Genomic DNA, 12,653 nt, shown 5'->3' with positions numbered 1-12,653 from the left:
ATTTTCAAAACCAAAAGCCTTAAACGGTTTGTCTGTTTCAAAATGAGAACACCACTAAAGTACAAATAAGTTAATTCTCCAAAGTTCTGGGCATAACCCCAGAGCTAGGGATTGAGCCTTGTGTGTCTTACGCGATAACAGTGGCTTTCTCTGCAGTAACCGCTGTTATATAAGTAGCACAGGTTTTTCTAGGAAATAGAAGTAATGATCTATGTGTACCTTTGTAAATGAAATTCTAGTTGTGGTGGATTTTGAAAGACACTCCAGGCGAGAGTGAAGTTAGGACGATTTTCTGTGACTTCAGTGGTTGATTTCTGCAGTAGCTTGTCAGCTGGTTGCTGTGAGCCTCGTAAGCCACTGGATGTCAGGGTTCTCCTAGCTCTAGGCAAGGTGGTTTGTTTGTTACGGCACAAAATAAAATTGCAATCTTACAGAACGTGGGAAGGCACCCATTTTGATCATGATCTTTTTGCCTCATGTTTGTAGAAAATGGCCTAACTTATTTTTTGAGATGGGGTTTTGCTCTGCAGCCCAGGCTAGTCTGAAATTCTCTCTGTACCCAGGCTGACCTCAAACCTATGACCTTCCTGCCTTGCCCTCCAAATGTGGGGATTATAGGTACATGCCACCAAGGATAACTTTGTTTTAATATTAAAATAATGTAGTTTGAAATGTTATATTCGAATGTAGCAAAAGGTGATCACTTTCATCATTGAAGTGAACAGTCTCTAATGTTTCTTGTTGTTGTATTTGTGTTTGTGTTTGTGTACATATGAGTGTAGCAGGTCAAGTGAATGTGTATGTATGTGTGTAGGCCAGAAGTGAACATCAGGTGTCATTCCTTGGGGGTGGAGGGGAGGTTCTGATTAGGTAGGCGAGCTGGCCAGAGCTTCCAGTAACTTCCTGTTTCTGCCTCCCTAATGAACTCTTGAATAGCAAACATATTAGCTTCTGAGCTGCCCCTCTCCCCCAACATTTATTGAATGTTATAGCCCAGTGTGTCAAAGGTTTTCCTAGTAATTTATATGAACTATTTAGCCTTCAGACAATCCTATGAAGTAGGCACTATTGTTACCCACCTTACGTAAACAAGAATACTAATTATAGGGGTTAAGGCCCTGTGCAAGGTCACACAAAGTAACACAGGCAGGGTGTTAATCCCAGCTGACTGAATCCAGAGCCAGTGTTTGCTTGTGTCCTTGTTCTATGCTGCCCCTTCATGGGTTCTTTTTGCTGGCGTAAAACATCAGTGTTATAATCCTAATAAAGAGTAAGAGGTTGAAAAATATACTTCCCATCACCAGATAGGTGATAGTTAGTATCTAGTGTGTTGCAGACACTGGACACACACCTCAGATTGAATTGTATATGATTTATGAAATTGTCCAGTGGTGTTTTAATTATTAATAATTAGTGATAATTATTCATCAGAAAAAATAGTAGAAAAGAGAGAAAATAAGGAAATACATCTATATAATAACAAAATCATAAAGGAGAAATGTAGCACCATTTGCTATTTAACATCCAATCCATTTGTTTATTTAACAAACTGGACACCCATCAGGAGCCAGACTTGCTCCTGGCCCAGATGCAGACGGAATTCCAGTCCTTGTGGAGCGCAGCTCCGGAGGGGAGGCAAGGACTAGAGGACTTAATTGAAATGTGAATTGAGGTCAGCGCCATCAGCTGCTAAAGTGCATATTATCAGAGATACACTGGGTGCTACTCTGAGACAATCTGTACCTAGCGTGGGAAGCCAATAGAACTTTTAAACTTTCTGCTTCTTTCCCTGTTTATTTTAGAGAATCCTTGCTCCCTGAAGCATCTGTGCCGATTAAAAATTCGCAGAGTGATGGGACTGCAGCGACTCTGCCAGCCAGCCTCCATACAGAAGCTTCCTCTCCCGGCCGCAATGCGAAGATACTTACTGTTTAAAGAGTATGACCTCTACGGACAGTAGCTAAAGTTAATATAACTTTAAAATTATATTTTAAAATGTGATTCTTAAAGCATTTTTTTAAAAAAACTGTGATTCCCCTAGAGAAGTCACTGGAATCATTTTGTATTCTTAAGTGTATTTTAACACCACTGAGAATCTTGTAGCTATGTCGTGTCCCTATGGGAAGATCATGTACACTCTTAAAGACTTTTAGGCTGCTAAGATAAGTAATATGCTGTATTTTCATTTCTATTGATTGTCCTAAGTTGTTATGAGTCTTCAAATTCTCCCTATCAACTGAATATCAATATTGAGAGTCTAGGCTTAAAAGGTAAATAACCAGTTTCTCACCACTACCACGCCTGCCCCACAAACATATGCCAGCTGCTACCCTACCTATTATTAGAACCCCTGCTCTAGAAGAGCTCATTTGTGCATGCAGATTCACCCTGTAAGCCAGCCTCTCCAGTGCTCCTTGGCTCAGTCCCTAACAACTTCCTTGCGGCTAAATTCTATAAACAACTTTCGCTCCCCTTCCTGTTGATTCTTGCGGCACTAACTCCGTTTCCTGTTAGTCCTCGGGTTTTACAACCGTACTGATAGCCTGCTCTTTTCCCTCTCCGTCCTCCTCCTCAACCTCCCTGCCTCTGCTTCTCCAGGCTGCTCCTCTTCCTGCAGGCCTCTAGAGACAGGTCCTCTGTCCTTTTCTGATACGCTGTGTTCTCAGGAAAATTCCATTCACTAGCCGTTGTTGTGATCAGTCTGCTGGGGACCATGATATTTAACACCTGAAGTTCAACTTTTTGTCTCCTATGCTTCAGACCTGTTCGACATTGACGTAATAGATTTCTAAACATAAAGATATCTGTAGCTCCACGCGTCCTCAAATCCTTCCTTCACAAAACACTTGTCTCTTACATTCTGCAGTTCAGTACTAGCACAGGCAATTCTGTTTCCAAGTGAAAAAGACTTGGCATCAGTCTCGACACACACCCCCACCCCTATTTTCTCACCCAGCATGCCAACTCAGCAAATGCCACCGAGTTTCTCTCTTCAATCCACCGTTTCCTGCTCAGTCCCACAAATTCCACTGTACATCTGACTGTGTTCTTCCTCTTACTGAGACAATACAGTGCAGCTTCTCCGGCTTGCTCTCCTAGCCTTTCTTTTTCCCAGTTCCTTACAGAGTCCACACACAGCACTTTAGAATGAACTTTCAGAGACTTTAATATAGCTCATCTCCCTTGCTGAAAATCACTCCCTATTATTTTGGGATAAACATCTCAAATTCTCCCAAGACCTCCACACTTTAACTACCCAACCCATGTCCTCTGTAGCCTATCTGCATATCCCCACCCCCTTTTGGCAACATCATTGCTACACATCTTCTACAGCAATTCCCAGGCTTTATGGTTTTATAAGACCAGAGGTTTTCATTTTATTATTATCATTAATAATAAAATAAGGTCCTCTTTCTAAAGGATACCATCTGTTATCATCATGAGTTCAGTTTTAAAGGGGGTTATTTCTTAGAATGCTAGAAAGCAAGACAGTGGTAAGCTCACTCATTAAAATGGATTGACTTTAGCTTTGAAAAGATGGACCATGCTATTATCTCTTCACTGACAAGCAAAACTTCACTGTGCTCCACAAGGATCTGAGTCTCTTAGATGGGAACCGTTGTGAACCCCAGGACCTTGACATTTCCTTCGCTCTCTCTATCTGAAGCGTTCTTTCCTGTCCTTTACGCCTCTCTCCCACTGATTAGCTGACCCTTACACTGCGGATCCTGATTCAGCTGTTGCTTCCTCCGGATGGAGGTCACTGCGGACAGCCGCTCACTTGGTATTGTAGTACTCTATGTTACACTAGACTGGAAGCCCCATGGGGGCAGGATCGTGTCTGCTTTATTTCCCAGTATGTCGTCAAAGCCAAACACACGCCCTAGAATGTGAATGTTATATAAGAACCAGACTAAAATAATCAGTGACTTGGTGGTAATATGATAGGTAGAGTTTCGACTTCGTGTGTAAACCCAGTAGTATTCTTATTTAAATTGCTTATTCTTTCATTTTTTGACATTTATTTTATCATAAGAGTAAATATTCTTTTGGTAATAATATCTTACTAGTTTGTAAATTTTCTGAGTTACATTTACTTTCAGTTATCTTTGAAAGACAAATAAGTCTGGAAAGAAAATCATATAATCAGGGTTATGGTTTCAATGTATCTCCTTGAGGATTTTTTTAATACAAATTATACCATAATGTATTTAACTCGAACTGTGATGTTTTATGTACAATATATCATAATTCTTGTTGTTGCTTTCTTTATTGTGCCTAAAGTCCTTGCTTATAAATGTTGCTCTAAATAAATAAAAAATAGAAATGAAGATGCAAGTCTGCGGTCTGATTCTTCAGATATTAAATGTATTTGGGGTAAATAAGTACAAGAACTACTTGGGTGTAAAATGTTAACTGGATGCATATGGAAAATGTTTGTAAAGTTATTGCCTTGACTTCTTGAAAGGACAAAATGTATCCTTAAGACTTGGAAATGGCAATGTAGCTGCAGCACATTACAACTTAGACAACTTAGGGTTGTTGGTTTTGAGAGCACTAGATGGGAAGAGAAATGGACTCCTGTCTAACTAGAACTGTGTATCTCCCCCTGTGTCAGCTGCTCCCCACAGTCAGGCTAAGAAGCCAAACACTCTACAGTGGGGCCAAATGTCTCCATGTGCACTGATAAGGCGGGCCATGGATGGCATCTCCCCATGCTGCCAAGATGCCTGTGGCTGTTTTTAGCTCTTGTTTAGTATCATTCAGAGAGTGTGAGTGGGAAAGAGTGGAAATGATCTCTGAGCTGGGTGGGCTTGAGTTAATGGTTCTCTAGGTTGCAGTCAACTCATACTTTCATTTCTGGTTAAACATATTTGGCAGCAGCACTGAAACTATGTTCTTCTTGAAGAATATGGTTTAGTAATTTAAATTGACTTCAGGAGACATTTCTGGGTAAAAAGAAAGACGATGCAGAAAGACGAGAAAACAATTACTTAAATGTGCACTTCACCCTTCAATGCAGACTTTTAAAACATCAATACATGTACCAGACAGCATGAAAAATACAAGAAATTCATGACACAGAGAAAACACTTAATCCTTTTCAAAGTCATTGACCTTTCATGACATATTTCTAACAAAATTTGGGTTTTAAGTCCCATTATTCTGTGTATGCATCTACCTCCCAAATCATAAATTATTTAGAATGTATAAAAATTATATGTGCTTTAATTTATTCATTAAAAATTAGCATTACACATAAATATATATACATGTATACATACAATATGTGTATGGTATATGAGTACTTAAGGTACTGTGTGTATATATATATATGTGTGTGTGTGTATATATATGTGTGTGTATATATATATATATGTGTGTATATATATATACATACATATATTTATATATATTTGGTTAAAGGTTTATTGCTCTGATAAAATACCATGACCAAAAGCAACCTGGAGAGGAAATGGTTTATTTTAGCTCATAGTTTATAGCCCATCATCCAGGGAAGTTGAACTCAAGTCAGAAACCAAAGACAAAAGTCATGGAGGAGTGCCTTGCTGGCTAAGGATGGCTTAGTTTTCATACTTATATCATCCAGAATCACTTGCCCAGGGATAGCACTGCCCAAATTGGGCTGGGCCCTCCCACATCAGTCTATAATCAAGTAAATGACTGACAGACTTGCCTATGGGCTAATCTTAAGGAGACATTTTGTCAATAAATAATCTTAAGGAGACTTTTTTTTCTCTTTCCAAATTTCTTTAGTTTATGTCAAGTTCACAAAACAAAAACAAAACCAACCAATAATGTATATAAAGCAAGAACATGTACTTTGTCCTAAGCAGCCATTTCCTTAAGTGGACAAAATAAGGAAGAGAAAGACAGACATCACAGGATCTCACTTAAATGCAGAATCTGAAAAGGCGAAATGAACCAGAAAGTGGTAATTACCTGAAATTGGTAGCTAGGAAAGGAACGTGGTATCCACCAAGTAATATCAATTAGACATGAATAAATTGTTCAACATGGTGGCCATCATTTAATAATAATGTTTTAATATTTTAGTCACTTTTTATATATCATTTATATAATTATGTGATTTATATATTTATATAGTAGATAGTATTATATATTTATACGATTTATATATAATATGTATTTTAGTTTCCTTTTTATGATGGAATATTTGAAAGTGGGCAACTTAAGGACGGAATGGTTTGTTTTAACGTATGGTTTGGCTTGAGAGGGTTCTGTTTGTTGTGGTAGAAGAGGTATAGCCAAAAGAACATGAGGTTTTTTTTTTTTTTCTTTCTCCAACTTTTTATTAGGTATTTTCTTCATTTACATTTCAAATACTCTCCTGAAAGTCCCCTATACCATTGCCCGGAGGTTGTTTTGTCATATCAGTGGGTGTGGACAGTTGTTTGGTACTCCTCTGGCTTTCTTTTGGCTTTTTTATTTAGTCCAGATCCCTATTCTATGGGATAGTTTCACAAACATTAGGGTGGCTTTCCCCCCTACATTAATTTTCTCTAGAAATACCCTCACAAGCCCAGAAGGCAAGTCCTGAAGTGTATCTTCTAAGTGATACTAAATTTATATAAGTTAACAATGAAGATTAGGCCTCACAATTTAAAACTACTGTGGTGGTTTAAATATGCTTGGCCCATGGGAAGTGGAGCTATTAGGAGGTGTGGTCTTATTAGAATAGGTGTGGCCTTGTTGGAGGAAGTGTGTCACTCTGTAAGTGAGTTTTGAGGTCTTTGAGTGCTCAAGCTTTGCCCAGTGTAGAAAAGACTCTCTTGCTGGCTGCCTGTGAAAAACAGTCGCCTCCTGGCTGCCTTTGGATCAGGATAGAACTCTAGGCTTCTCCAGCACCACATCTGCCTGCAGCTAACATGCTTCCTGCTATGCTGATAAGGGACTAAACCTCTGAAATGGTAAGCCAGCCCTAATTAAGTGTTTGCTTTTATACGAGTTGCCTTGGTCATGGTGTCTCTTCACATCAATAAAACCTGAACTAAGATAACTGCCAAAAGAATTCTGCTTCTTCTTCTGCCAAGAGAAGAAGAGGTGTCCCACCTGCACACTCATCCTCCACGAAATAAACCACTGCCATACCTTTTTCATCATGATGGTGGAGCCAATACAGGAAATTGGTTTGAGCCATTGCCCTGCTGAAGACAGTGATGTGGGTCATAGACTTTCTGAACTGGTTTGTAGGAGTGAGGAAGTCTGGAACTGCAGGCTAAAAATGTTCAAGAGTGGCCAAGAGTGTTGATTCTGATGACAACTTGAAAGCTGAGATGTCAATTAACAGGCAGACAATGCAAATTTGCTCATGAGCTTTTTACAGGAAAATGAAGGACTACCCCTGGACCTGGGATAGATGTTATATTATGGCAAAGAGTTTGACTGCATTCTGTCCATGTTTTTCATGTTTTGTTTTTTAAGATTTACGTATTTATTTCATGTATGTGAGTACACTGTTGCTGTCTTCAGACACACCAAAAGAGGGCATTGGATCCCCATTACAGATGGTTGTGAACTACTATGTAGTTGCTGGGAATTGAACTCAGAACCTCTAGAAGAGCAGTCAGTGCTCTTAACCATTGAGTCATCTCTCCAGCCCTCTGCCCATGTCTTAAAGATTTGAATGACATTAAATTAAAGAATAATCAACTAGGTATTTTGGAGGAAGAAATCTAAAGACAGGATAATATCCAGGCTGTGGCATAGTTTGTACTCACTTCTGATAGCGAGATTTATGTGAGTAAATGGAGCAGAAAATTAGGAAAATATAACAAAAAAAGAAATGTAAATCTAATCAAGTTAAGGACAGTTCAGTGTTGACAAAGTAGGTCAAATTGTGACAGTATTTAGCCCCTGTAGCCATGATCTAAAAGGCCCACATTACATCTTGAGCTCTCACCAAAACTTGATGTAGCAGTGTGTTTATAGGCATGCAAGATGAAAGTGTGAGAGGCCATGTAAGCTTACTCCAAATTTCAGAAAGCTTCTGAGACCAAACATTATGTAGCAAGGTTGGATTCTCTACAAGGTCGCTTGAGTAGGCTTTGTGTGAAGCTACGGATATATAGCCTACGCTGCAGTGGAGGCCCTAAGATAGTGGAGATGCCAGAAATTTGGGTATTGATTGAGAAAAGCTGAAAGCAATGAAAGCACTAAATGGAGCTGGCCTGAGGGAGGCCAGGTAGGATGGAAGCAAAGTAATTATAATGGAAACACTGCTTACACCCATCAGTTCCCAGATGATTCCACGTGGCATGGGCCAAGAGCGCAATGCCTGGTACTTGCTTATGGGGTTACATTCTTCCTTTGCTCTGATCTTTTTTTGTTGTGTCTCTTTCCTCCCTTTTAGAATGAGAATGTCTACTCTTCCATTGTTAGATACATTGTGATTTTCACATGGGTTCACAGTTTAAGAGATCACCTTGTGTTGTAGAATAGACCTTGGTCTTTCAAACAATATCAGAACTGTAAGACTATGCTTAGACTAATGAATGCCCTATGATAGTCCATAGTCAATGAATGTCAGGGATAGAATACCACGGTTTGAATGTAAGATGTGTCTCAGAGTTTCATGACTTTGAACACTTGTATTTTTGGACAGACATTTGAACAGCTGATGTTTTCTGGTTTTGTAGCTTGTAGAGATTTTAGGACAGTGGTTCTCAACCTTTGGGATGCATCCTCTTTGGCAAGCCTCCATCTCCAAAAAATATTGGCATTATTGATTCATAACATTGCAAAATTACAGTTACGAAGTAGTAACAAGAATAATTTTATGGTTGGTGTCAACGCAACACAGGAACTGTATTAAAAGATAGTGGCATTAGGAAGGTTAAAACCCACTGCACTAGGACGTGAGATTGAGCTGGAGGAAATATGGCATTATTAAGACATCATAACCAGGTCTATTTCCTAACCTGTGTCTGTCTCGTGACTTCTGAGACAATGTAGCCAGTTGCTGTGTACTCCTGGTGCTGTTGCCAGACATTAAACCTCCCTAAACATGGTGGGCTATATTCCCTCAAGCTGTAAACCAGAACACCTGCCCCTCCAAAAGAGGAAAGAAAAGGATAGCTTAGATTTTAGGTATTCTCCCTGTAAAAAAAATTATAAGTATGTGAGGCAATATATATGCTAATTGGCTTGATTTAGCCATTCTACAATATATACATATTTTAAAATACCATGTTCTACATCATATACATGTATACATTCTTTTCAACTAACAAACATGGAAGAATGGATAGCTTTAGCATTCTTAGATGAAGCATGCAAATATATCTGATCATTAAGACTGACACTGAAAGAGATTGAACCCTGCTTGGCAGATTATTTAGCTTCTTGATTGACCTAACAATCATTATACATACATAAAATAGGATCATGATAAACCCCTTTCCATTGTTATTTTTATAGAGCGATGGAATTAGTGCCTAAACTGCAGAAATGAAAATCTTCATCTTAAGGAATGAAACTACACACTCTCATGATGACATTTGAGAATATGCAAACCTATGTTAGAGCCCTATGTGGCATCTCTCTGTCATCTCTAAATATTTTGACAACATTCACAGAACGAAAACTTAGCACAGAACTTTTTAATCTAGCACATAAAAACCTCACATCTTCTTTGGTTTTATGGAGCCCTAGTCATCTATTATTGCCAAGAGAAGAAAAGGACTTCTTAAGGGAAGAGCTGTGTAGGAAAAGGAAAACGAGACTCATTTGACCTCAATAGCCCATGTTGTGTAACCTCAGGGAGTGCTGGGGATGTCTGGGGATTTGCTGTTTTCAACAAGAGACAGTCTAGTAATCTGAATCGGGCACTGGGAGTGTCTGAGTTCCAACATTGGACCGACCAGCAATTCCATCATAGGGCCTGGGCTGGAACATGCATTCTGCACTTCAGATTCTCGTAAGAGGACAGGCTTTGCTTCTTGAGTTGTCCCTGATTGGATTTCCCAAGGAGACTTCAGCTAAACTATTTTGGAAGTCATGTATATTATTATGCTAGAAAAAGTGGGGAGCATTAGTAGAGTAAAGTGGGAGGCACCAGTGTCCATTTCTTTCTGTCTGAGGTAAAGTCTGTGTTGTCTTTCCACACACAGTATTTGTCATACTCCGAAAATTAAGGTATGGCATCGAGGGGTTGTCAATCTGGGTTCCTGAGTGTGTGAATGCCTCTGTAACCCTGAAACTAAATTGCTTTAAGATTATTTCAGACGCAGCAATATTTGTAAGCACCTTTAACGGGAAGATGCTAACACTGGCTTAGGCTTTGCTTTGACTCATTGGGAACCTTCAGCCTGCATCCTGTCTCCTCATTGGTGGAACCTGAGGAGCTAAAGCTGATTATCATTAATGCTGGACTGTATATGTCTGTGATCACCAGATATCTGCTCAAAAGGAAACGAATCCTCTTAGTTGATAGCCAAAAAGAACGTTTAAAGGAGTGGTAGAGTTTACCTATAAAACCAGAAATTATAAGGAGGGTCATGAGTTTGAGACAAGCTTAGCTTACTCACCAAGTTCCATGTTAGCCTATGCAATTACTCTTTCTCTAAAATCCTAATAAGAATATAAAATATATTTTAAATTTAAATATATTAAAAATGTTTTACATATTTATATATAACACTTAAAATTGAATTTTTAAAATATTTATATGAAATAAAAGATTACAATAGTTTGGAAAATAACCAATTTTTAAAAAGTGAATGATTTCAAAATGTTTAAAAATAACAGGCTTTGTTGAGGAAAGTGGTAAACCGAAAGCCACCAAGATCTTAAATTTTTCTTCCACCTCAGTTGTATCATCATTTGTTACAGAAATGGGAACAGGACCTTGAGAAAGACCCAGTCCATTCTAGTGCACACAGAAAGACCACCTCGGTACAACACCCTTCACTTGTCCTTTGTGTCACAGGCCACAGAACACTTCATATGCTCCTCTCCCTTGATTATTATTACGAATCTCAGAGCAGGACAGGGTTAATTTCCTCCATTCTATATACAGAAATACACCCTACAATTAGTGAAGGTTGTGAAAATTAGATGTAAGACTGTACCTTAGCGCCTTGGCTCCAACTCCAAAGCTCCTTTTATAGCATGTTGTAGTTCATTGGGGGTGGTGGTGGTAGGAGGGGTATCTATTTAAGGAGCTCCAATCAACAACAGGTCAAGATCTTTCAGTCCACATAACCCAGGTGGGTGAACTCCCTAAACATATGGTGAAAGCCAGGTGGTCACAGGCAGTATGGTAACAGCCATTTAAAATATTCAAACATGGATAATAGACACAGATAGAAAACATATTAGGAGATGACTGGACCTGTGTGTTAATTGCAAATGGACATAAAAAATATTTTGGGACCAAAGGAAATGTTCAGAACTTAGCTTTTGATCATGGTGACACAGGTTGGTAAGTTTATTTATTTAAAAAAAATTTAACTTTAACCATTTAATTTTAAACTTACAGTAGATGAGTTTTATAATACATAAGTTGTAACCTAAAAAGTCACTTTAAAAGAAAGAAGAGGGAAAATATGTCTCTGACATGGAGTGACAGTGTTTATAGACTGCTTAGGTGCTCCTGCCTAAACAGTGGTCATCTTCTGGCTTAGAGAAAGTGTGTGGTCCTTGTGCTGGTAGACTGATGTATTTTGTTGTTGCTATGCTGAAAAGATCATTAAGAGCAGAAGATGTGCACCCTCAGGGCCACATGTGACATGCCTGCTGCTTTCACCAATCCCATTGACCCCACATCTCAGATCAGCATAGCTTGTTTTTTGCCAGCTGCTGATATTTTCATACTGGTCCTCAAAGGGCATTCACACACACACACACACACACACACACACACACACACACACATCCAAATGTGTAACTTGATGAGTTGAAAGGGTTTCCTGCCCTGTGAAGGGTGTGAACTGGCAAAGAATCATACAATAACCTTGGAAATTAACTCCAGATAAGGAAACGGGTGTGTGTGTGGTGGGGGGGGGGGGAGGATTGCAGAAAAGTGTGAGCATCTTGGGAGAATCCTCAAAGACTGTGAATCTCAAGAAGTCAGGAGAACCTTGGAAGGAAAGGTCAGCTACAGCTGTGAGTCTGAAGACACAGTGCTTCAGATTTCTCCAACAGAACTGTTAAAGAAAGAGCCCCAGTGTCTGTGGCGCAGAGGCATTCTCTACATACTTTGCTCTGACCCTTCTGCCCTCCCCCACCCTTCACAACGGGACCTAAGGACTTGAGCCGCTGTTTCCTGGCTGGACTAGCTTCTAAGCAGAGGCTGCCCCGAAGCGGAGAGACCTGCCTGGAAAGTATCCATAATGTGGATATCTGGTCCTTACACTGCACGTGAGCACATCCGCCCCCACTGGTGACACAGCTCTCTGGGTTATAGCCCGGCTAGCTGGGGGATGGCTGGAAGAGCTGCTCCTCCATCCCAAGGAAAACATTGCTTATTAGCACTTCAGATGATGTGTATAAAATCTGTTTCCTGTCTCATTAGTGGAATTCCACACGCAGAGTCTGCAGTATAAGAAAGGCCTGATCGATAGCATTCAGTTTTTTCTCTCCTACTTTTGGATTTTTCCCTCAAAATT

General features: G+C 39.5%; 1 protein-coding gene across 3 annotated transcripts in view; it reads left to right on the top strand.

The window, feature by feature from the left end:
* The window catches only part of Asb15 (ankyrin repeat and SOCS box containing 15), a 29,157-nt gene extending 24,858 nt beyond the window's left edge, over positions 1-4,299 (top strand). For all 3 annotated transcript variants that reach the window (XM_085840787.1, XM_029478643.2, XM_085840788.1), the window contains one exon: positions 1,803-4,299. In XM_085840787.1, the coding sequence (XP_085696913.1) occupies positions 1,803-1,960 (158 nt within the window). In that variant the 3' untranslated portion in view covers positions 1,961-4,299. The remainder of the gene's footprint in view (positions 1-1,802) is intronic.
* The last annotated feature ends 8,354 nt before the right edge of the window (positions 4,300-12,653 follow it).

This window comes from Mus caroli, unplaced genomic scaffold, assembly GCF_978045245.1.
Source record: "Mus caroli unplaced genomic scaffold, Mus_caroli_1 scaffold_7, whole genome shotgun sequence".
NCBI lineage: Eukaryota > Metazoa > Chordata > Mammalia > Rodentia > Muridae > Mus > Mus caroli.
The sequence above is the reverse complement of the archived record's forward strand: the minus strand, read 5'-3'. Positions and strand labels throughout refer to the sequence as shown.